We start from the raw sequence: 24,627 nt of genomic DNA on the forward strand, positions 1-24,627 counted from the left end.
TCTCTCTCTCTCTCTCTCTCTCTCTCTTTGTCACTGTTCTCTCGCCCCTTGGTGAGAGAAAGATATTTCTACTCTTGATCAAAGCCTGTATGCATGCATGTGGCAAAGCCTTTGTCACCATGCTCTACGAGGGACGGAGTGAGCGACTCATTCTTCGACAAATGTGTAGGGTCATCAATGATGGAGTGAGCAACTCATTCTTCGACAAATGTTCAGGGTCATCAATCATAGGAGATGGAACGTGAGGTAAGAAATCATAGTTAGGACATGTTTTCTTAGTATATCATACACTTAAACTTCATTCTTTGCTAAGCTTATCATACATTTAGTGTTCTTTGAGTTGAGATTTGGAAGATATAAAGATAAAGGGCATGAGAGGGGCATCTTGAATTAGACTTAACATACACATTAGTTCCCAAGACATTCAAATGTTAGCTCATATGATTCCAAAAGTAGGATATCAAGGGGATTGGATTACAATGAAACTTAGGTCTCTAATCTTGATGGTAATTCAATGCGGAGTTTTATACTTCTTGTGAGGTTTCTTAATGCCAATGAGTTACAAAATCTTGAATACGGATATTTATAGCTTTTCAAAATTTTCAAATTTAACGTATAACTTATGCGTAAATTCAATTATCTTTTTAGCATCTTTATCTTTAATTAAAGTACATAGCTAGGTATTGTGGGAAAAATGGGATAGGTTGGAACAAACTGCCCCAATTTTTTCCATTCTAACCGTTGAAAAATACATTTTTGCTATTGTTGGTATTTATGTCGGTATAATAATCGGTATTTACATCATATGGATAGGGAATGTTACAAGAAGAATTTTTTTTTACAAGATGACAAAATTCATTATAGAAAAATTATGTACAAGGTGAAAAAATTCATTATAGTAACTATGCATCCTCTAGCAATGTAGGTCATGGGAATGAAGATCATTTGTTTGCAATGAAGCATATGATGGGTACTATGGCTTTATGTATTGAAGGACATGATACTTAGTAGTAGGATCCAAAAACATAGAAGAGACCCTTGCTAGTTAAAATATTTATAAGGCCCCCTCAATAAGGCTTAGAGCACACTAGCATCTAGTTTCTTGTTGCTAAATATAAATGTGCATATATATTTGTATCGATATCCTTTAGCATAAAAATTCATTGAATGTTGTTATTCTTATGTAAGTACACGCAATGAAGGTCTCACTCTTGACAATAACACTACATTGTGACCATATTGGAGTGTCTTTGTTTTAAGGATAATAACAATAAATTACCATATTGGAGAATTTGGAAAAATCCTAAGACTGGGAATTTTCTTTCTAATCTACTTTTTGGTGTGTCTTAAGCATACAAACTCAAAAGTTGTAGGAGAATGGGCATTTAGAAACTAAGCTCCTTCTTATGATATGTCACATAAGGGTGTTTTGAAAAAAGCTTAAAAAGATTCACCATGGTCCCTTTTTCACATTCTTACAAAATGGCAATTGGGATTTTTAAAAATTCTCCAATATGGTGTTATAAGTGAAAATCCCAATTTTCTATCCTTGAGGCGGTAGCCTAGTATATAAGACTTTGGACTTTCTACGACAGGTCTTGGGTTCAAATCCTCTTCGGGACATTTTATACTAACGATGTATTTGAGTGCAGGTGGGCACATAGGCTACCATCTGCACACCTTAGCCCGTCATCATTCGATTATGGCATGGTGCTTACTTCTGCCCTCCTCCTCAATGATCTTGTGGCAACAACTATGTGTAACGCTTGCTCTTTAAGCTCATGCTCTGGATAAGGAACGATGGTTGCCATGGACATCAAAGATCGTGACTCAACTTGTGATGCCCAATTCTACCAAAGCTATGGAGGGTGTTCACTCCAATCGGCCGAGCGACTAACTTGTGGGATTCGTCTCATGGCTTGTCCCAGTCCCTACAAAGTGGCCAATATTTGGAAGGGTGGTACCCTCTTATGGTACTTAGGGGTGTGTGTGTGGTGAGTCGTATGGTGTGTATATATAGCTGGGTGAAATTCTTGTGTGCAACTAGGAATGGAATAAGACTTCATTAAAAAAAAACCAATTTCCATGGATTGCTTTCCAAAACAGAGGATGATAAGAAACATAACATCCAAAATTACAGAATCTGTGTGAAATTGGACAATCTTTTGAAAGACATTGAAATCATGATCCTCAAAAAAGAACAATTTTACTCCAATTGATAGTTTCCAAAAAGTTGGAAAAGACCCTTTCTAGACACAAGATTTATAAGGACTCTCAATCATGCAATGCATAGAGCGTGTCGATATAGTTTCTTCTTGTTAAATATAAATGGGCATACATATTTGCATCGATACTATTTGGCATAGAAGTTCGTTAGATGCTATTCTTGTGTAAGTAGACACAAGAGATTTTGTTTTTGTTACTCTTGTCGGTGATGGAGTAAAAAAATGTCACTTTTGTGATCCTTCACGGTTGATTAATTAAAAAGTCTATACTCTAGAGATTTCTAGTATCTTTACTAAATTCTCGTTAATATACATACATCTTTAGTTTTCTATTTTCTTTTGTTTACTAATATTGAGAAAAGCTATTAGCACACGCATACAGTACTTGCTTTTGGAGTTGGGGTAACAATATAATAGACGCAAGCATGATAAACTAATGTTTAGGGCTATGCTTTGTACATATGCATGGAGTGTTGAAGTACGTATAGTAAGTAAGCTACGTCTGGAGGCAAGATTTCGTTCACCTTGGGGTCCAGCATGAGCCTAATTAGGGTTTTTTCTATATTGTAGCGAAGGATGGCGTGGGGGCTTTCCCTGAGGATGTAGAGGAGCTACTACTGCTCACGTCCGCGGCAGACAGAGATGTGTCTTCTGTCTCGATTTTCACGGCTTCTCTCAGCACGTGAACCACCTCGCTCATGCTGGGCCTCTTGCTCAGATCACTGTCCACGCATCCTAATGCAACATCAATCACCCTCCACATCGACTCCAGTTTGTACCCGTTCATCAACACGGGATCCACAATGTCTCCAACATTACCTCGCAGTATGGCTGGCTCAACCTGCTCCCAAATGCATCATTCACCATATAACTTAGGCTTTGCTGTTACAGAGAAATAATTCCTCAGTTCTTCATTGAATATTAAAGGAGTTTAGCACAAACCCTATTGACTATATGCTGTGGCGGACTGCTCAAGGCATCGATCGGAGCTCGGCCACATATCAGTTCAAACAACACTACACCAAAACTATACACATCGCTCTTATCTGTCAGCTGATTCGTAGCGTGGTACCTGCATGCATTATTTATATAGAAACTCTAAGATCATCCAACTATTCATATGACAAGACTTTAAGTTTCACCTTGGTTACAATTAAAGTAATAAACAGATATAAATCAATGATTTAATTTGATTAAACCACTCAATCCTAGGTAGATAAAACTTACACAGGATCAAGATAGCCTACTGTCCCGACCACATTTACAGTTGATACATGAGATAAGGTGCTGTCCCCTTCTTTCAATTTTGAAATTCCGAAATCAGCCACCTTTGCCTGCATCTTGTCGTTGAGAAGTATGTTGCTGCTCTTCACGTCCCGGTGAATGATTGGAGGATCAGAACCAACGTGCAGATACTGAAGGCCTGGAATGCGAAACCGTGTGCGTGAGCATGAAGCAGCTTTCTTCTTCGCATGCAAATTTCACGGATGCAAAATGCTGAGTAATTTAAAAGTCAAAGTGTTTCGTACTGGTTGTGTATCTATTCCAGACTCTATTGTGAGAATACTAACGTTAGGTTATTGTCGCTTATCTCCACAATTTTGTCTATGTATGGTGCAGGCACACCAAAAATCTATTTAACTTTATATATACTTGGCAAGCTGCCACCTCTCTTAGATCTGAAAGAAAAGTCTTCTTCTTCTCATGATGTTTCACACTAGTTTGGTACCGTTGTAGCTGCACATAAAAGTTTCCGTTTAAGAGGTTTTAGAAAGGCTCTAATATTTTGGTTTTACATCTTATGACATGCTTAATTAGCATTAGTTTGGTAATAGGATGGACAAGTGCCTTCCGTGGATATATTTATGTCATGTTTATCGACCAACTTTAAGGAATTATTTAGAACCTATGGATAGTGAAAATAAAAGGTTTCCTTTTTTCATATCATCTGTTACATAGTGAAAGAAAATTGGGATTTTTTGAGATCATATTGGTTACCTTCAGGCTTTTCAATTTCATAAGAATTCATAGGCCAAATTATAGTCGTAAAAATACAGAGCTGTTTGGACTATATTATTTGGATTAAAGGCTTTAATTAGCCAATTTCTCATTGCTTTCCATATATATATATATATATATATATATATATATATATATGGTGTAATATAATCCATCTTAGGCACAAAAATCAACTAGAACTCCAATTGTTAGGTCTTAATGAAAATTCTAAGGTATTTAGCTGTCTTAAGAAAATTAACTTTGAGGATTTTCATAGGTAATTGAACACTCAAAGACTAGGACCAAATTTTACACACATGTTCTGTACAATGCTATGCTTTGTCGGTGCATTTTTTGAGAGCTCATCTCATATACAACTGTCCTTTTAGGCACTTCGTTTTAAACGAAAGTTTACAAATTTCGAACCATATTTATTACTATGGAATAAGAGACTACTTCCTGCATTTTTAAACATCTCACAAGGCTTTTAGTGGAATATCTACTCATTTTATATAATAACAAACATGATTTTCATAAGTTTCTCACTAGGTAATTCAAATATAAGCAAGGATTTATATACGTTGTCGTGCCACGACACGTCTATGGTGTGAAACCATGCACGTGAGGCCATTAAATGCAAATCCAGATGCATGGGATTAAGTGTCACAGTGTACATGATATTTCGAGGGCTAGCAGAAGTCCCTGTGCCTGTGTACATATGGAATGCGTGGCGTGTGAAGAGTTTGGCTATGGAATGTGTTGGCAAATGTACAGGGTGGACGGATTTGTTTTGGGTTTGTTGCAGGCCTGTCCGGAACAAGGTTGGTTGGAGATGGTTTCAGCTGTTCGGCCGCTTGATATGTGTACGCGTCCCCAGGTATGAGTGGGCATTGGAAGGCTGCATTTGAAGAGTATGTGGAGCATGGGAGCATTTAAGGTTAATGTGGCCAAGGTAGCCTTGAACTTTGGTGTGGAGAGAGTGATGGTGACCATCACATTGGGCTTAAAATAAAATATAATAAAATACATTAATGTGGCAAAAAAAGCATAGCCACGTGGGAGCTTAGCGCTGCTGCCAGCGAAGGAATTCTCGAAAGTTGGCGAAGCTGGCGAAGGTGTGAAGTCGGCGGGTGATGTGCAGCGATAGACTAAAAAGAGTAAAGACTGTCTTGTTTGGGGGGGGCTCTGGAGCGCAACAGCAGGCATTGCAGAGGAAGGAGCAGCTGGGGTGCGGTCGCATACGGCTGAGGGCCCGGGTCACTCTGCAGAGAGAGACGCCTTTGGGTGTGTGGCCATCGTGTAAAAATGGGGGGACTCCCTAGCGAAAACAGCCGCAAGTGTGGAGGGCGCAGCTGTAGGTTCATGCAGAGGAGACCGATAGGCTGGGGACAGAAGGGCTGTCGATTGGGCTGACAGGCAGACAAGAGAAGGGTAGCCGCCTTGGTTTTGGGCAAGTAGGGGAAGTGGCTGGCGTTAAGCGAGACAGCCTCAGAGTTACAGGTGACCGCCTTGGGTCGAACTGCTGGGGCTCTGGGAAGCAGCGACAGTGAGGGTTAGTTGGTGTGGGCAGAGCCTGCTGGGATTCGGCGGGGCCAGAGGCAAAAACGCTGGAAGAGGTGGTTGCCTTGTATAGCAAGGCTGGCTGGTGATAAAGCAGGAACAGACGGGAAGACAGTAGCAGCCTTGTGACAGAGGAAGAGTCGCTGGGGAGTGCAGCTACAAGCGCAAGGGGAGGCCAGGGGTTCGTGTTAAGCCGCCAGAGAACTAGCTGGCGTCAAAGGCCCCGGGTTCAGCAGACGACGGCTGGAAGTGAAGTAAGGGCCGCCTAAAGATGAACCACCGGGTAGAGAAAAGACAGACTGGAAGTGAAGTAAGGGCCACCTAAAGATGAAACCACCAGGTAGAGAAAAGACAGGCTTGCTGAGGCGCTGGAGAGAGAGAGACACAGCCGCCTAGAGAACAAGCACCGAGTTCTACAGATAAGAGGTGGCAGGAGCAGGTCTTGCCGGGGAGGGCTGTTGGAAGGCTTCGCTTGCGGCATCGTGTTTCAGATGGTAGAAGATCACATTTTTCTTCATGCAAGGAATAGAAGCACTTAGGTGCTTAACCAGTCCTTTGACTGGCCATGAAATTTTCGGGTTTCTTCTCTGAATTGGGTTTACATCTCAGAATCTGTTTTCACCTTGAGGAGTTGTTCCGCATACTGTGCAGCTGACATACCCACAAGGAACACACTCAGGACTGCTTTTATGGTTCCCTATTTCAACTTGGTAGTGTATGCGTTGCTGTCCTTTATCACTGGTTTCTTGACCACATCCCTTCGTCTATCAGCATGGTTTTTTGCAAGGTCTACACGCTTATCTCCATCTAGAGAGCTCAACTGGCGCAGAGCAGCAGTAGTAGCTGAAGGCACTGGAAGCCGCCTGTGCGAGTGTGGAGTCGGGGTGTAGATGAGCGAGGGAAATCGCTTGCAGAGGTCTTAATGTCATAATGTTATATGTTTTCTTGGGTTTTGGAAATCATGTGATGATGTATGCCATATGCCATCTTTTGCTTTGTGAGTTGTTGAAATCTGAAAGTAGGTTTTCTTGAGATCAAGAGTCATCTTGAAATGGTGATGTTGACATTATGTGAAACATGTGATGTGAATGGTCACATGTATATGGGAATCTTTTGAAGATTGTGTTGTGCCTACACATTGTGTTATGTATGAGGCACTTGGATAAAGGGTCAGGAGATCTATACTTGGAACTGGTCATGCTCTTGACACATAACTTATGTGCAATCATCAAGTTGAATTTGGGGATGTTTTGAAGTGAATTGGCACATGTACATGTCATCCAAAATGGAGATGTCTTATGCCCCTTGAAGAGATATATCTTCTGAACTTTGCTTGCTGGGATTTGAAGCTACTCTCACAGCCAGAAGTCTCGCACTTGCCCAGCGATACCGCCCACATCACGACAGATTTGGTGAACCCGACGTGAAACTACTGGGGTGAGAGTTAGTGGAGAAATACAGAGTGCAAGCTATGGCTGAGAATCCTGAGGGACAGGGGGTTCATTTTGACCCCGGGGTTATGCAAATGTTTCAGATGTTTACTATGTATATGCAATAGCAGCAAGCGGCTGAGAGGGGGCAAATTTCCATGACTAAAGCACTGAAGTCAATCGTGAAAAAGGTGGATCAATTTGATGGTAAAGACATCACAAAGTACCTGCGCAATTACACAAAGGAAATGGAGCTAAACAGGGTGACTGAGGAGGATATGGTTCGAAGCTTTGAGCTGGTATGTGTTCCCGAAATAAGAGAGCGCATAAGAGGATTACAGGCAGCACATGGTGGCAGAAATTGGGAGGAGTTCAAGCTTGCTTTGAAGGATGATTATTTCATGGAGGATTCTGAGCAGGTGACCAAGCGAACTTTCTTGGAGTGGGTTACAAAACCCAAAATTGGAATTTCTGCCACAGAGTTGCTAAGAGAGTTTGAGAAGCGCTATGCCCAGCTGTCAAGGATAGAGCGCACAACCTTAGACAGGGAAAAAACAGAGCTCTTCTTACAAGCAGCTGGGAAAGATCTCCAAGAGAAACTGGAAATTCTCCTTGAGGATAAGGATACAGAGCATGGGCTGAAGGATGATTGGAATGATGTCGAGGATGCGGTCACCATGCTAGCAAAGCGGCAGCGAAGGAGGGATAAAATGGTGATGAGCTCGGCAAACTCCTATAACTGTTTCCCCTGAGAATCTACCAAAACCTGCTGCTGCAATCCCAAAGGTAGAAGGGCCGATGGATGAGCTTATTAAGGGCATGCGAGACCTAAAACTGAAGATGTCCAGGATTGAGGAAAAAGGGCTACCATTAGGGCAGGCTTCTATGCAAAGGCCTCAAAGCAAAGAAGGGTTTACATTCAGATGTATATGGTGTGATGACCCAAAACATGCGAAAAAAGACTGTGCCAGCTATAAGGAAGCCCTCAGAAACCAACTTGTATTTTTCAAAGATGGAAAAATCCACCTTACAGAGATTGGTCTTCCGTTAAACACAAACTTTGGAAAAGGAGGGATGAAAAAACTAGTTGAAGATATGGCTGCCAGCCATGCCATCTCTATGGTTGAGGCAGCAACCTACGGGTTAAAGGCCAACCAATCAAAGCAGGAATCTGAGAAGGATGAAGACTATGAGAATGAAGATTTTTGGCCATCAACAATGGAGCTAATTGCGTCAAAGAAGGTGTCTAAGCAGGCTTTGCATGAGGCAAGAGACTGTATACGTCTTGAGGCTGGCTGGGATGAACCAGTGGATTCTCAATCTGTTCATGCTTACATTGCAAAATGCCAGAATAATGAGGCACAGGTAGAGGAAAAGCGTAAGAGAGAAAATGACGAAGGAGATGCCATGGATGATGGTTATGATGCTTCTATGAATGCTTTACCATGTTTGTTTGATAGTGTTCAAGGTGTTGATGATATGCATGTTGCTAATGATGTTATGGAGGATAGTGCATATGTGACCGGAAGTCATACGAATGTTGTTTCAGAGGATGTTTGCTTTGCAGATGGTGGTTTTTGTTTGGAGTTTCTCTTTCAAGACAAGAAGGTTTTGTTAGAGGATCAGTTTAGTGAAGTTAATGTTTATGTGGAAGAGTCTATTGCTCAAGACAGTGAGGATCTTGGGATGGCTCAGCTGTTTGATGATGATGAGTTTCTATTTGCAAACATCGGTAACCAACAATCTATGAATGAGGCTTCTTGCACTCTTGATGATGCTAGAGATGTGTTTTGTTTACATGACAAAGATGATGCTTTTGATGTTTATGCTATTGATGGACCGGGACATTTTGATGTAGCATCACACCTTGATTTTCTTGCACCAGTTTGCATAGATGCATGTGAAGCATGTAAAGGCTTTGACAGCATATTGGTGGTGAAGATAGATGAGGAGGTAATATGCAAAAGAGCACAATGTGATGAATGGCTTGCTATGATGCCATTATGTGTATTTGAACCAAGGATATGTTATAAGTCAATGGAGCAGGCTCATGTGGAATGCAAATGGGTATTTGATCGTGGTATATGGATTGTTGGCAACCATGACAAATGGGTATTTGATCGTGGTATATGGATTGTTGGCAACCATGACAAATGTATTTGGGGATTGAATGCAGAACAATGGTGGATAATCAGGAAGGCTTTGTTTTTTTTACTTGTTTGATATTTATGGATACCAAAGCTAGGTTTGAAACACTTTAAAGTGTTCCAAACATGGGGGATGGCCAGATGACAGGTTCTTTTTGCTGATTAATGTATGAAGATGACATTCAGATATATGTGGATCTTGATGATGACTTGGCACATACCGGAGGATGTGCAGGTTTAGAGGGGGTGGATGTCGTGCCATGGCACGTCTATGGTGTGAAACCATGCACGTGAGGCCATTAAATGCAAATCCAGATGCATGGGATTAAGTGTCACAGTGTACATGATATTCCGAGGGCTAGCAGAAGTCCCTGTGCATGTGGTTCAGGTTGACAAATTTCCTCATGGAAAAGGGTTACTACTGGGACTACATAGAAGGTGAGCATGAAGAGGCAGAGATACCGGAGATCAATCCGACTGCTCCAGATATGAAAGACTTCAACGATTGGAACCAAGGAGCAAGAAAAGTTATGTATTGGCTCTATCAGTATACAGGACACCATGATTGGGCACATACAAGATGCTAAGTCCCCCAAGGAGGCGTGGGACACCTTGGTAAAACTCTATGAAACAAATACCAAGGCATGAAAGATATAGTTGAAGAATGAACTTCATATTGTGGAGAAAAAGAGTATGTCTGTGAATGACTATGTAGTGAAGATAAAGGGTATTGTGGAATCCCTTGCATCTATATTGACGTTTTAGTAGATGATGATGATAAGGTGGAAGTCTGTCTACGTGGTCTCGGGCCACAATACAAGGCGTTCAAGACGTCTATTCATACTAGACTTTAAAGACAGCAAGTTGATTGTAAAAGAAAACAAAGTGGGTAGAATGTTTACATTGAATGTAAACATGCCTGAAGTGAGTGCTACGATGTTTGCAAATGGTTCAGGAATTGTTGCAGACATAGACATTTGGCATAAAAGAATTGGACATGTGAATGTGCAGAGAATAAAGTCTATGCAGACTAAAGGAATTGTGACATGGCTGCCAAAGTTTAAAGTTGAAGATATGAAAAAAATATGTGAAGCATGCCAATTTGGAAAGCAAACAAAGCATGTATTTCCATGTGACAGAATAGTGAGCAGAAATGCACTAGATGTTGTGCATTCAGATGTATGGGGTCCTACGAAGACCATGTCTATGGGAGGCTACACGTATTATGTGACATTTATTGATGACCGCACAAGGAAAGTGTGGGTATACTTCATGAATGAGAAGGGTGAGGTGTTCACGCATTTTCAAAATTTCAGAGTTATGGTTGAAAAGAAAACAGGGAAATATGTAAAGTGCCTAAGGTCAGATGGAGAGGGAGAGTACTTCTCCAATGAGTTCTCTCAATTTTTGAAGAAGAATGGTATTCGAAGATAGTTTACATGTAGATACACTCCGCAGCAAAATGGAGTTACTGGCGAAAAAACAAGCACATTGCTGAGATTGCGCGAGCATTGATGGGAGAGAAGAATATATATGCCGCATAGCTATTGGACTAAGGATGTTTCTACAATAGTTTACATCATGAACAGGACTCCAACTGCAACCATACATGATGTAACTCCAGAGGAGAGCTTTACTGGCAGAAACCTTGATTTGTCTCATTTGAAAGTCTTTGGATGCATTGCATATGTGCATGTGCCAGATGAGCTGAGAACGAAGCTGGATCCAAAAGCTGAAAAATGTGTGTTTATTGGGTATTCCCTTGAGCAAAAGGGATACACGTGTTATAACCCTGCTACACGTGAGTTGAGGGTAAGCATGAACGTTGTTTTTTATGAGATCAGCTCTGCTGGTATGCTACTGAAAAAGAAGCTATTGGGGCTGATGTGAGTGGAAATGTGGTTGCACAGAATGCAAGTTAGCAATTCACAGTCTTTGAGTGGACCAGGAGAGTCCTCATCTAGTGGTTCAATTTATAGACCATGGAGTGGCAGGCTGCGTCATAATACCACTCCTGAAAATGTGATTAGTACATCACATAAAGGCAAAGAGAAAGTGATTGAGCCCCTTAGTATTCTTGACATTTCTGCAGGGCATTCTCATGTTCATGGAGAGTCTAGTGGCTCAGAGATGAGCCTTGATGAGGATCTTGGGATATGAGCTATGAGACCACGTAGTGTAAAGAAGGCTATGGAAGCCATGAGTGCAAAGCTGTGAAGATCTGGGAGAGTGAAGAATCCTGTGCTGCAGAGGTTTACCTATGATGGTTATGTGGCACATCACTATGCATACATGGCAAAAGTTGTGCAGGTTGTAGAGCCCACATGCATTGATGAGGCTGTTGTTGGAAATGTGTGTTGGGAGAAAGCTATGGATGAGGAGATGGATGCACTATATGGAAATGAGACTAGGGATTTAGTGCAATTGCTTGAAGGCAAGAAAGCCATTGGATGCAAGTGGGTGTACAAAGTAAAACATAACAGTGATGGAAGCATAAGCAAGTACAAGGCTAGATTGGTAGCCAAAGGATATGCATAGACATATGGCATTGATTATGAGGAAACTTTCAGCCCACTTGCCAAGATGGCAACAAAGAGAGTTGTGATAGCAGTGGCTGCGTCAAAGCAATGGTCTCTTTACATCAGATGGATGTAAAGAATGCATTCTTCCATGGGGATTTGCACGGGAAGAGGTGTAAATGTTGTAGCCACCTAGTTATGAGGATGTGAGTCACCCTGAGCATGTTTGCAGGTTGAAGAAAGCCTTGTATGGCTTAAAACAAGCACCAAGAGCATGGTCTGACAAGATTTGGGAATATGTTGTCACTATTGGCTTTCATGTACCCAATGCAGATTTCTTGCTGTATGTGAGACACACTGATAGAGGGCTTGTGCTTGTTGTCATCTTTGTAGATGACCTAATCTTTATGGGGGATCATGATGCAGAGATCTTTGATGTAAAGATCTTGCTTAGACAGAAGTTTGAGATGAAGGATCTGGGGGAGGTGAGATATTTCTTGGGCATTGAGGTGATTAGGTCACCACATGGTATTGGATTACTGCAGAGACAGTATGGCTTGGACATGATGTCCGAATATGGTATGACAGGGTGTAAGCCTATCTTAGTGCCATTGGATCAGAATGGCAAGTTGAGTGCATATTCAGGAGGGATTTTGGAGGATCCTACTATGTATAGGTGCATAGTAGGAAGCCTGATCTACATGACGATCACTAGGCCAGATTTGAGCTATGCTATTGGGTTGGTGAGTCAATTTATGTAGGTTCCTCGGAAGCCGCATTTGGATGCATTGAGATGCATACTGAGGTATGTGAGGTCTACTTTGCATTGTGGACTATTTTATGAAATTGGGACACGGATATGTGTACATGGGTACACAGATACTGATTGGGCTGGTAGTATCTTAGATAGAAGATCTACTAGTGGCTTCATGTTTTCTTTGGGGAGTGCTGCTGTGACTTGGAGCAGCAAGAAGCAGCCTACGGTTGCTCTATTAAGTACAGAGGCCGAGTAGAGAGGTGCTACTATGGCAGCATGTGAGGTAGCTTGGTTCAGAAAGCTACTTGTTCAGATTTGGGTCTATCAGTGGATAGACAAGTTGTCATTTTTTGTGATTACATTAGCACTATATAGTTGGTGAGGAACCCAGTTTTTCATGCTCGCACAAAGCATATAGAGGTCCACTACCATTTTGTCAGAGAGAAGGTTTTGGCAGGAGACATTGACCTTGTTTATGTCAGCACACAGGATTAGATCTTCACCAAAGCATTGGGTACAGAGAAGCTCCGCAGATTCAGGGCTTCGCTTGGTGTACATGAGATGGAGTTGAGCTCGAGGGGGGGGAGTGTTGAGATATCGAGCTCATCTAGTGAGGCGGTGGAAACTGATGACTCGCCTGGGGGATAGGCCCCACTCTTATACCAGTGGCATGGTTGGTGAGATCATGGGTGATATGCGGCCAGTGGGATGACAGGCTATGTGTGACAGCCATTCTAGAGACTGGCATAGTTATAGCGCCAGCTCATTTAGTTGGGTTTACAGTATAGAGAACCCTAGTATGTATTTGGTTGAGTACCTTTTCATATGGTGTGTACTCTTATCTTTGTATATGGTGTGTTGAGTGTTGTGTGAAGAAGAAGAAGATTTTCAGCCTCTCACCTTGTGTGCTCTCTTTTAGGGTTTTGTGAGTGTTTGTGTGCTTGGAAGAGCTCAAGCTCTCTTCTCCCCTGCATCTTTTCTTTTTTCAGGACTACATCTTAACTACAGTTGATTACAACCAGATGGGATGAGGCTAGATGCAATTGGTCCTCTACCCACAACTGTCAGGGGTCGGACCTACATCTTAACTAGAGTGGATTAGCAAACCAGGTGGGATGAGGCTAGATGTGTATTAAGCATTACTACTATATATGTACATATAATAGATCTGAAAGCATTGTTGTTTTACCATTTCAGCACTGAGAAAAATTTTACCATTTCCTTTTACAAGATATGAAGAGTTGTTTTTACATATTATAGTGTTTCCCTCTGAAGTAGATTCAAGTGATGAGAACAAACTATGATGAGAAGTAATGTGCTTACTAGCACCACTGTTAAAATACCCGACATGTACATCTATAAACAACCATACATACATCGTTATGAGAAGGGTCATAACTGCATTGCACAAGGAAAGCCCAGTCATCATGTGCATAGTTTGTAAATTCTTTCCTTTTTGCATTTGATGTTGATACATCTATACTTGAGTCCTTTTTTTCTCCTTCTTCAGTCGTTTCCTGCACTCATTAATGTAGTGGATGCTAATCCATCCATACCTGAGTCTTTCTTTTTGTTCTTCTAGGACTCATTAATGTAGTGACCAGGTTTTTTGTAATAGTTGCATTTGCCCTTTTTCTTTGGCTTGTTGCTTTCCTTGTCTACAGGCTTGCCCGATGACTCTTATTTCGGCTTCTATCTACCCTGAGGAAAGGATTTACCTTTGTCTCTTTGTTAATTGAAAGCAAAAACCTGATATCCTGTACGCATGACAAATCTGTTTTTATTAGATTTCTCTTCTTACAAGAGCACAAAAACCAAATCTTCAGACTTCAAAGAATTTGGATTGTCTTTCATCATGAGTCTGATGGTGGTAGAAGAAAAACCTTGTTATGAGTCCGACAATGCATTTAAGATAGTAGGAACCAATGAACTATCATGATATATTTCATCAACATTGGCCAACTTCTCCTCAAAATTCTTGATTTTGTAAGGAAACTTTCCATGGAGTCTCTCTCATCCATATGTTGTGACTCTAATTCTCTCCGTATATATAAATAACACGTGCTTCATTACATACCTAGTACATTGATGTAAGTGAATCCCAATCATGTTTAGCAAGTGAATCCCGATGATGCAAGTGAATCTCATTCATGTTTAGCAATCCTTCATGACCAAATGTGAGGAATGATACTTCTCTTAACTGAAAAAGCAAGAAACGCATGTGCTTGCACATATCTTCCATCCCACTTTGTTTGTTCATGTGTAGGAGGTATGCTATGTTGTGGTAATGCATCATGTGAAACCTAGTCTGTGTCTATAAATGTGCCTTCTGTTGCATGTTCATCAAAGGAACTAGGATGTTTCTCAATACCAAACCTCGGGGGGGGTCACTCGTATAAATATGTAAGTATCACGTGGGTTCAACAGAAGCACATTTTAAATATTTAAAACTTACAGAAATATATTTACAGAGGGGATTTATTTATTGTATTTTTGAAAAAAATTACAGATTTGAATAGGAAAGGATACATTATATTCACTAAAAAATTCACAGATAAGGGACTTTTTAAATAGGCCTTGAACGCATGTGATATAGAGGATTTACATATAGTGACCCCCCCGAGTACCAAACACAACATTACATATCCCTTTGGCTACCAATATATGTGGCATCATACAGGACCATAATGGGAGGTAGTTGATACCGTTAAGCTTAACCTCGATGCAGATAACATCCAAAATACATCACTCTCTTCCATTTTTTATAATACCTAGATAAGTAATCATGCAATTTGTAAAGTGTTCAGTGCTCCTTTGATGCAACCAAGGAGGCTACTGATAAGGTTGCTGACAATGGAGATCTGCAAGGTGTATGTAATAAATGTAGAGTAAAGTGAGTAGAAATTTTACTCGTAAGATGTAAAGATCGATGTCACTTAAGTGTAGCTTGTAGAGAAGATCGAGCGTGGTGAGTTTTTGTTAATACTTTCTTATGTATCTACACACCCGACTATAGTAGATGTGAGAAAACTACTCTAGAATCGGATGAAGAATAGTGTGAATTCGGTTGTCGAAGTTGTTTGTAGAAAATCAAAAACCGTTGATGGAGGATTCTAGAGGGGTGGCCTCTTACACTCTCCTAGATCCCGAGCTCACAAAACACAAGGAGGAGGGACGCAAGGTGATGGAAAAGGCTCCAAAGGAAAACTATCTCAAAACTCACACAAAAACACTTAAGGCCCTGGACCGCACTCTTAGGGGAGCTCCTCCTCAACCCTCTTAGTGACACATCAAGCCTAGTGGAGAAGAAAGTAGGGGCAAGCCCACACCTTTCATTGCTCCTCCTTACTTCACATGCACAGGGTACATTAACACTCTACCCAATATAAACTTTAAGCATGGAAAACAAATATTCTATTGAAATGAGAGAGAGAGGGAGAGAGGGAAAGAGAGAGGATATGCACTTGTTGATGATAGGAAAATCCCACAATACAATCTTATTGATATGAAAAGTAGGGATACAAGAATAAGGATAACAAGGCTTGAGGATGGAGAGGATGACTAGAGTGATAGCCTAAGGATAACAAGGCTTGAGGATGGAGAGGATGACTAGAGTGATAGCCTAAGGATAACAAGGCTTGAGGATGGAGAGGATGACTAGAGTGATAGCCTAAGGATGATGGATAGAGATGAAGGGTAATGGCTCCTATGGATGGATCTCTATTCTCTCTTGTGTTGGTGCCAAGACTATGACCCTTTTTATAGGCCTTCAAGAGTACAAAGCTATTTCATATCATGAGTTATTACAAGGTTTGGTGTCCTCTTAGCCTGCCATGTGGTGGGATACTTTGGATAAATGAAGATATTTTGATAGATGGAGATACTTTGGATATCCAAGGTGATTTGGGGTTACATGAGCTAAAATATCTCCAAGTAATTCTCCAAAATGAGCTTCTCCAAGGATATGTAGATGGTGTGTAGAGTCTTAGTGAATCCTCATGGATGTTTCTAGAGATAGTGGGTTTCTTCGCAAAAGAAAATCTAGAGATAGTACCAAGCTTTAATATTTTGTTTCTTTATTACAAAAAAGGTAAGGTAGACTTTGCATGCCTTATTCCATAAATGGAAGGTTGGAAATTGTTGATGAAGTGGAGACCACCTTTGAATATCTCTTTTGGAGCCTTGTATCCTTGTAGCAAAGTGCGCATCCTCACATGCCTTTATTGGCTTACATATTTTTCAAAAGGTAGGCCTAAGACTAGAATCCAAAGATGGTTTTGACTTTTGTCTACAGGTTGATGATAATTTCTCCAAAAAAAGGAAAGGAATTAACAATTACATGGAGGGTGGCATGTTTGGGGTTGTTCACATGGGAGACAAGCTTGATGAGGGTTTGGGCAAGCATGTGTGTGTGGGATTGCTCGGGGTGGCCCATGTGTGCTCGCGTGGAGAGGCTATGCTTGAGGGTGTGAGGAGAGAGCTTCCAGCATGTGTGTGGGACAAGTGGGATCCATGTAAACACATGGGCATGGTGGGCCCAATTGGGGCCCACAAGATGGTGTGGGGGAAAAGCTTTTGTCCTTTGTTGGCATGACATGAAAATCTATCTCAGGTTCCATCCCAATAATAGTCACCTACAGCCTCTTCACAACTCTTAGACATCTATCCTTCGCATTATTGGCCATTCTAACTCTAAATTTTGAAGGTGCACTCACCTTCAGTCTTAAGACTTCCATAGTTTGTTACACAAACCTGGGCACCACCATCAATGTACACTTTACGAACCTTAAACTTGTTTATCCAAGCATCCATGATAGGAAGATAATCCTTATCTTCTTTAACACAGGTCCTATACTCAACTATCCCGCTTTCTTCTCCTTCTCCTTCTTGGAAATACTTGTATTAACCAATTTTCTGCTGGTTCTTCTGAGTTTCCGGCACATCTATATTAGTTGGGGCCAAGACAAAGTAGGACCCTTCTACTGCGGGAGATCCTTCATCAAATTATATTCTTCCACCTAAACCCCTAGAGGAAAATATTCCATTCCTATATGTTTCCTTGATCTTCTCTTTTTCTTACCCTCCTCTTTAAACTAGTCCTCTATCTTCTTCGCCTTCTTCCTTCTGGATGGTCCTACTTCATCTTCACTTTCTGCATGTTGGTTCTTTTATGGCTAACATATTTACTTCCTCATCTCTTCCTTTGTCATCCCTTCCAATCAGATTAACCTCAATTGGTTTGGGCCCATTTGTTGGTTGTGGTTAAATTTGAGGTCCTAGTGGGTGTGGTATCTTCTGTTCCCTTCTCACATATGGCCTTTCCTCCCTCAGAGGATATACATCTCCTCCCTTTTCCTTGGGGATAAGGACATTGAGGGGTTATATGACCCCTTTCCATAATTAAAACCTTGGACATTCAAGTTAGGGCCTCCTCTGCCTCTGCCTCTGCCTCTCATACCTTCTCTATCTCTTGCCCTAGGGGCATTTTTGCCTCCTTGAAACAAACTCAAATGTAAATTTTCCATTTGTTGGCTTAATTGATTGATACCTTGCATTAATTGGTCAGTAGACACTGGAACTGGAGCAATCCTCCCTTCCTCTATCCTCCTCTCTCCAATCATAGGAGGTCTACTCTCAATTGGAACCTCCTTTTGCTTCTAATTAAGCCTCTAAAGCTTCGACTCTTTCTCTCTTGCAATCCTTAAAGCTTCATCAAAGGTACTTAATCTTTTTAACTCAACCTTCTCCTTCAGACTAGGATGAAGGGATTGAATGAACATATCCTTTCTAAGAAGTATAGGTGGGGGCTCTTCTCCCACAATGAAGCATTCCATCTACCCCACAAATCCTCAAAACGGTCTACAAATTGACAAAATACATTCCACAAACCGTGCTTCAATTTCTGTATATCCTGCCAAACAAACAGCATTCGAGGATTCACCTTTCTTGAAATGTTGCACTAGAGCTCCTTTAACATCCTCATATGCCTACCCCTGATGTGGCTAACTCCTCTCAGTCTAGAACCACCTTTTTGCATCCCCTTTCAATAACATGGACAAAAGTGTCAATCTATCCTCATCTATATCCTTTCCAAATATGTAAAAGCTGCCAGCTCAATCCCGGCCAAAAACTCCTCTGGATCCTCATTAATATGCCCATGAAACACATGATAAGACATCATCACAACCATCTCCACAGCTAGCACTTCTTAGGGGAACCAACAATTTGAATGGTGCCTTGAAAGCCCTCCTCTGTGTGGAGGCACCAAAACAATGATGGCTTCAAGAGATATTGCCTTTATAGCTCTATCTGAAGTAGACCACCATGAGAGGAGTCTATCACAAGCACCACAACCCAACAAAAAATAACAATAGAAGGCTTTAGAACACCCAGACACTATCCATTGGTCCTTAGCTTCCCCAATGGGATACTTCAGTATACCCTCTTAGCCTCCCTAATCAATCTAATAGGTTGTGATCTAAGGTCATCTCCTACTTAGAATGAATATGATCTACCACTTAACAGATCTCTTGACCATAGTTGACTAAACTCATGTCTAGCTCACATAGAAGTGCTCAGATTCTACCTTCAAAGTTCTTTCTTTGTATCCTATTTAGAAATCTACTCTACAAAGTCCTAAAGTGTCCTTCACCATTAGATAGCTCTAAATCCTAGTGTTCAAACCACTCAGAACCAGCTACCTGCCTTTAGCTCTTACCACTGGCGATAATTAACTCACTCAAACTACCACAGATAAGTCAGATTCTTATTGTTACTTGTCTCCAAATTCTGATGTATTTTCTAGTCTTGAATTAATCCTCTAGCGTCCTCTAATATCTTCCTGTGTTCATGGACCTTGTGGCTACACCCCCCTCAACCTTCGTGATGGTCGTGCCGACCCCTGTCTGACCATCTCTTAATCTTCCACCATTAGAGCTCTTCTTCTGAATTCTGCCACAGAGCTGTCTGCCTCTAAAGTCTACAATAATTTTGATACTTCCCAAAAATTTCCTTTGATAACTAGAAACCTTTAGATGTCTCTCAACTTAGCAAGACATTACCTCCAAAGCTCTCTGATGACTATAGCAAGCCCATAGTTGCCTCTGAATGGACTGTTTCCACCCAACTAACCTAACTGACCTGGATGACATAGAAACTCTGTCTTTGGAGTTAGCTAACACCACACAGAAGCCTTAAAACACCTAGATAAAACTAGAACCAATCTTCATAAACAATCAACAGACCACTAGTGTTACACTATTGCCATAGAAACCCTATAAGACAACCAAGCCTTTTGACAGTTGTACTAAAAAAAACCTAAAACTGTTAGTTGTACTTCAAAACCACTTCCTTTTAACTTAGGTGAAAATTAAATCCCTACAATTGTGATCTGTACTTCAAAACCTTTTCCTTTTAAGTTAAATAGGTCAGAATAAGATCCCTACACAACATGCTGACTATTCTAATTTCTTTGACACAAAATCAATCCCTATCTAGGCTGACTAGCCCAACATAAACTCAACTAGAGTTAACTCTCCACCTCCAACTTTTTCCTCAAAGGAACTCCCTCCAAGCAACACAAAATTGAACCTAAAACCACAGAAGAATTCTTTAAAACCATAAAACTTAATTCGCCTTTTTTGTAGATTGGGACGACTCTGCACTACACAGAAAACCCTCAGACTTGAGCAGTTGAATGAAACTAGTAACAAATCAAAAGGAACTTTAACAAAAATGGCCACAAATAATCCAAACATATATACTAAAATTTCCATAAGATCATCAACACTATATATTTTGCAACTGCTTTGCAAGCTTCAATTGGATGATACAATTGGGAGATGCTTGAGAAATCCTTAATCTGGCTGCCCAAGTTTCAATAGTATTGCACTCAGTGAGATTCTGGGACACAGTCACCAACGGAGAACTCTCAACCTCTCTTCAATTGGATGATACAATTGGGAGATGCTTGAGAAATCCTTAATCTGGCTGCCCAAGTTTCAATAGTATTGCACTCAGTGAGATTCTGGGACACAGACACCAACGGAGAACTCTCAACCTCTCTTCAAATCCCCTGCTCTAGGCAAATCAAGTATTCTCAACAATTACATGTTGCCTTCAACACAGAGCAAGCCTATTGATAACCAACCAGCTTCTCCAAAATCTTCACGTCCAAACACTAGCTCTCTTAGCAAGAACTTCTTCCACTCATAAAATCTTCCACAATCTTCTCTATATTTATCTCTCTCTCTTCATCCAAACTTACTTACACCCCCCTCTTATTCATTCATAAATCTACTCTATCTCCATGCATATTCTCACCTACTCTACCCAATCTTGTCAGCTAACTACCATGCAATAGTTCTATAACAGCAACAAGTTACCAAATCACAACTACCCATGCAAGATCTTATGTTTTCCTAGGATCCCTAATCATTTTCAATGTATTAGTTTTCTTCCCTTGGGGTTGAAGTGAGAATTCTCATGGATCATATCCCCTTTGCCACATATAAAACCCTATCAACCCAGTTGATGAGGAAAAAAGGGAAGGAGTCTAAAAGTATGCCAAATTGGCTAGATAAAACACTACGTGACAGCAAATTGGACACTCCTTTGCCTAGAAGAACACGTGTAGGCTCTCATCATACATCTCTTGTTGACACATGCTATTCTCTTATTGCTAGTTTATGTGATGAAGGGGAACAAAGGAATCTAAAAATTGGATGAGTGCTATGAAATCTAAGTATGATTTGATACTCAAAATTGATACATGGGATTTGGTAGACTTACCTCTTGGCAAGAAGGTGATTGGTACAAAATGGATTTTTAAGCTGAAACATAAAGTGAATGGAAGTGTTGAGTGATACAAAGCCAGGCTTGTTACAAAGGGTTTTGCACAAGAGAAAGGCATTGACTATGGTGAAACATTTGCACCCACATGTTGTATGACTACCATGTGGACTATCATTGCATTTACATAACATAAAGGTTAGAATGTACCTCCGTTGGATATCAAAACTGCTTTCTTGAATGGATATTTTCATGATGAGGTCTATGTATCTCAACCTTGTGGTTTTGTTCATAAAACTAAAGAATAAAAAGTATGCAGATTGAAGAAAGCTTTATATGGTCTTAAGCAAGCTCCGAGAGCATGGTATGAAAAGATACATGCATACTTGGTTGCGTAGGGTTTCTCCAATAGCCCAACTGACAATGCCCTCTATACTAAGAGTAATAAGGATGTTTTATTGGTCATCACATTATAGGCTAATGACATGATTCTCATGGGCCCTAATGATGATCATATTTCAGGTTTTATAGCTAATTTGGAGGAGTCTTTTGAGATGCCAGATCTTAGACCATATCACTATTGTTTGGGCATTGAGTTTTGGTAGCATAATGATGGAATTGTTATGTTTCAGAGGAAAATTTAATACATAGATGCATTTTTTAAAAGGTTTAATCTTGAAGACTATAAACCTATGGCTACACCTATGGAGCCAGGTCTATGACTACGTCTTGAAGATACAGGTGATTCTCTTGATGGTGGCTTGTATCAAGAAGTTGTTGGATGCCTTATCTTTTTGTGTAACATTAGGCTTGACATTCATTATTTGGTCTCAATATTGAGCAAATTTATGCATAGCCCAGGCACAAAGCATTGACAGGGTGTTGTGTTACCTAAAGGGCACCAAGCATTTTGGCTTATTTTATCCCAAGGGGGTTAAATCATAGAGCTGCATGCATTTACAAACTCAGATTGGGTTGAAGGTTATGACACACGAGTGGGTTTTGCTTTCTCCTTGGTGATTCATGTATATCATGGCTCAGAAAGAAGTAACCCCCCACTGTGGCTCCTTCTAGTGGTGAAGATGAGTATAGGGTAGCATTTACAATTATAGTTGAGAGTGTTTAGCTCAGGTGCCTTATTTTCTGATTTGGATATTGGCAACTCCTCATCTACCATCTTCACTAACAGTCAGAGAGTTGTGGTAGTTGTGAAGAATCTAGTTTTTCATGCTCGCATAAAGCACATTGAGGTGCACTATCATTATTTCAATGAGAGATGCTCTGCAAGGGAAATATTCTTGGTTTATGTGCCAACATAGGACAACGCAAATTTATTAACGAAGGCTCTCCCATGAGAGAAGTTTGAAGCATTTCGCAAAGCTTTAAACTTATTTCCCTTTGCGGAATAGTTTGGGCTCCCTATCATAGTACAAAGATCCTGGCACAACTCTATACTTCTAATGCTAGCTCACATTCACATCATCACTCCTAAGGGAGATTTGTAGCCATATTTGGAAGTGATGTCTGTGAATACACTAGGGCTAGTTAGGTTTTCCCTCTTTAGGAGGTTTTCTCCCCCATGCTAGTATACACCCATCTTGGGGTATACTTATGATCTTTGTACAAAACACATTCATTATATATCTATCATCTTATTGTGTGCTCTCTTGAGCTTCTCCAGTGTGTGTGTGTGTGCACGTGTACGCATTCTTGCAACCCTATTTCCAACACTACAGACATTGATGTGGTGGTTATCCAAGAAACTTTGGAGTTGTAAGAGGAAAATATCACACCTCAAAATGTTACTTGTAGTACTTTGGAAGGTACTCTAGTGGAGCATGCTACATAAGCATACCTTGGAGTTTTGTATCTAATGTGATCAATGTTTCATGCTGAGAGACATGATGATGACAAACCAAATCTAAGCCCTAAATCCATTTAGCCTTTATGGGGACTTTTTATGGAGTGGCTATTTATGAAGTGGGAATAAGAATTTATGAGGCCTTCTAATATGTAATCCCAAAGGAAGAAAAATCCCTAAATACATTTAGACTTTATGCGGCCTTCTAATATGTAACCCTGAGGAATAGCAAGTCTATCATTTATGAATTGGGAACTATAACTTTTGGGGCCTTTCAATAAGGTAACCTTGAGGAAGAACAATTCTATTACCTATACTAGTGATTAACTAAGTGGGAGGAGATGAAGGTACTCCTAAACAATTCACTTTAGAGCATAACACTATTCAGTTACAAAAAATTCCATAATTCACTTTGAAATAGTGATTGGACAAGACATCCATTTTATTAACATTGCCATATACTTGTGCAAACAATTCATGATAGTGCATATAAATTTTACAACTTACTACCCAAGGTGTAAATTCCAAATATTTTAAAAAAAAAACAAGGTGCGTTTGGGGAAAAAATTTATTCAAGGTCATTTAAAAGTAGGGATTCCACACACAAAGGATAATCCATTGTTTACTTATATACATGAGTCAAACTTACTTCATCAAATCATAAAATTTTCTTTAAAAAATCCTTCTTGCTAGTAAATGTTTTTCCTAAACGATTATATTCATTCTTTTGTGAGAAATCATTACAAGAGTAGAATATACCTTGAGATGCATCCAAAGCTATTTCTAATCTTGTTTTCCATGGTAGAGGTTTATTTGTAGATTCAACTTTGCCTATAAAAATTTCATCAAGTGAATTCTTAGAAAATCTTTATATCGACCAAGAAAACCATGCCAATTTTAGTGACCCTTAAATCTTAAAATAATGTTCTCAACAATAAAAGACATATACCATAAATAAGATCTCGAAGGTTTCCTTTTGAGATATACTCATAAACGAGCATGTATGTATTCTCCATGCAATAACCCAGAAGAGATACAAGATTTCTATGTCGAACTCTGGAAAGAATCGCAACCTGCATCATGAAAAGAGCTATAAGTATTTCAAATCATTAAGAGTTCTATTATTTCAAAAGCATTACCATTCCTTAAGAGAACCTTTTAAAAAAAAAGTTAAGTATTCCTTGAAAACAATAAAGTAAAGGTAGATGGAAAATAGTTTGGCAGTGGAAAAAAAGATGAGAATCTAAAAATTACTTTATCAAGGATAGATAAGGAGAGTAGGAGAGGTGAAGTCTTTAGCACAGAATTCATGATTAGTTTTTGTGTGTGATACCTCATTA

General features: G+C 40.2%; 1 protein-coding gene across 1 annotated transcript in view; it reads right to left on the minus strand.

Moving 5' to 3' along the window:
* Window positions 1-2,449: 2,449 nt before the first annotated feature.
* LOC147620520 (putative LRR receptor-like serine/threonine-protein kinase At1g05700) overlaps window positions 2,450-24,627 on the minus strand; it is a 117,108-nt gene continuing 94,930 nt past the window's right edge. The window contains exons 10-14 of the mRNA XM_086825327.1: window positions 24,237-24,360; window positions 24,047-24,118; window positions 3,453-3,648; window positions 3,168-3,297; window positions 2,450-3,066 (exon numbers count right to left, since the gene is read on the minus strand). Of these exons, the coding sequence (XP_086681453.1) occupies window positions 2,785-3,066; window positions 3,168-3,297; window positions 3,453-3,648; window positions 24,047-24,118; window positions 24,237-24,360 (804 nt within the window). The 3' untranslated portion in view covers window positions 2,450-2,784. The remainder of the gene's footprint in view (window positions 3,067-3,167; window positions 3,298-3,452; window positions 3,649-24,046; window positions 24,119-24,236; window positions 24,361-24,627) is intronic.

Source organism: Cibotium barometz, chromosome 31 (assembly GCF_041138505.1).
Source record: "Cibotium barometz isolate CiBa-2024 chromosome 31, ASM4113850v1, whole genome shotgun sequence".
In the NCBI taxonomy this organism is placed as follows: Eukaryota; Viridiplantae; Streptophyta; class Polypodiopsida; order Cyatheales; family Cibotiaceae; genus Cibotium; species Cibotium barometz.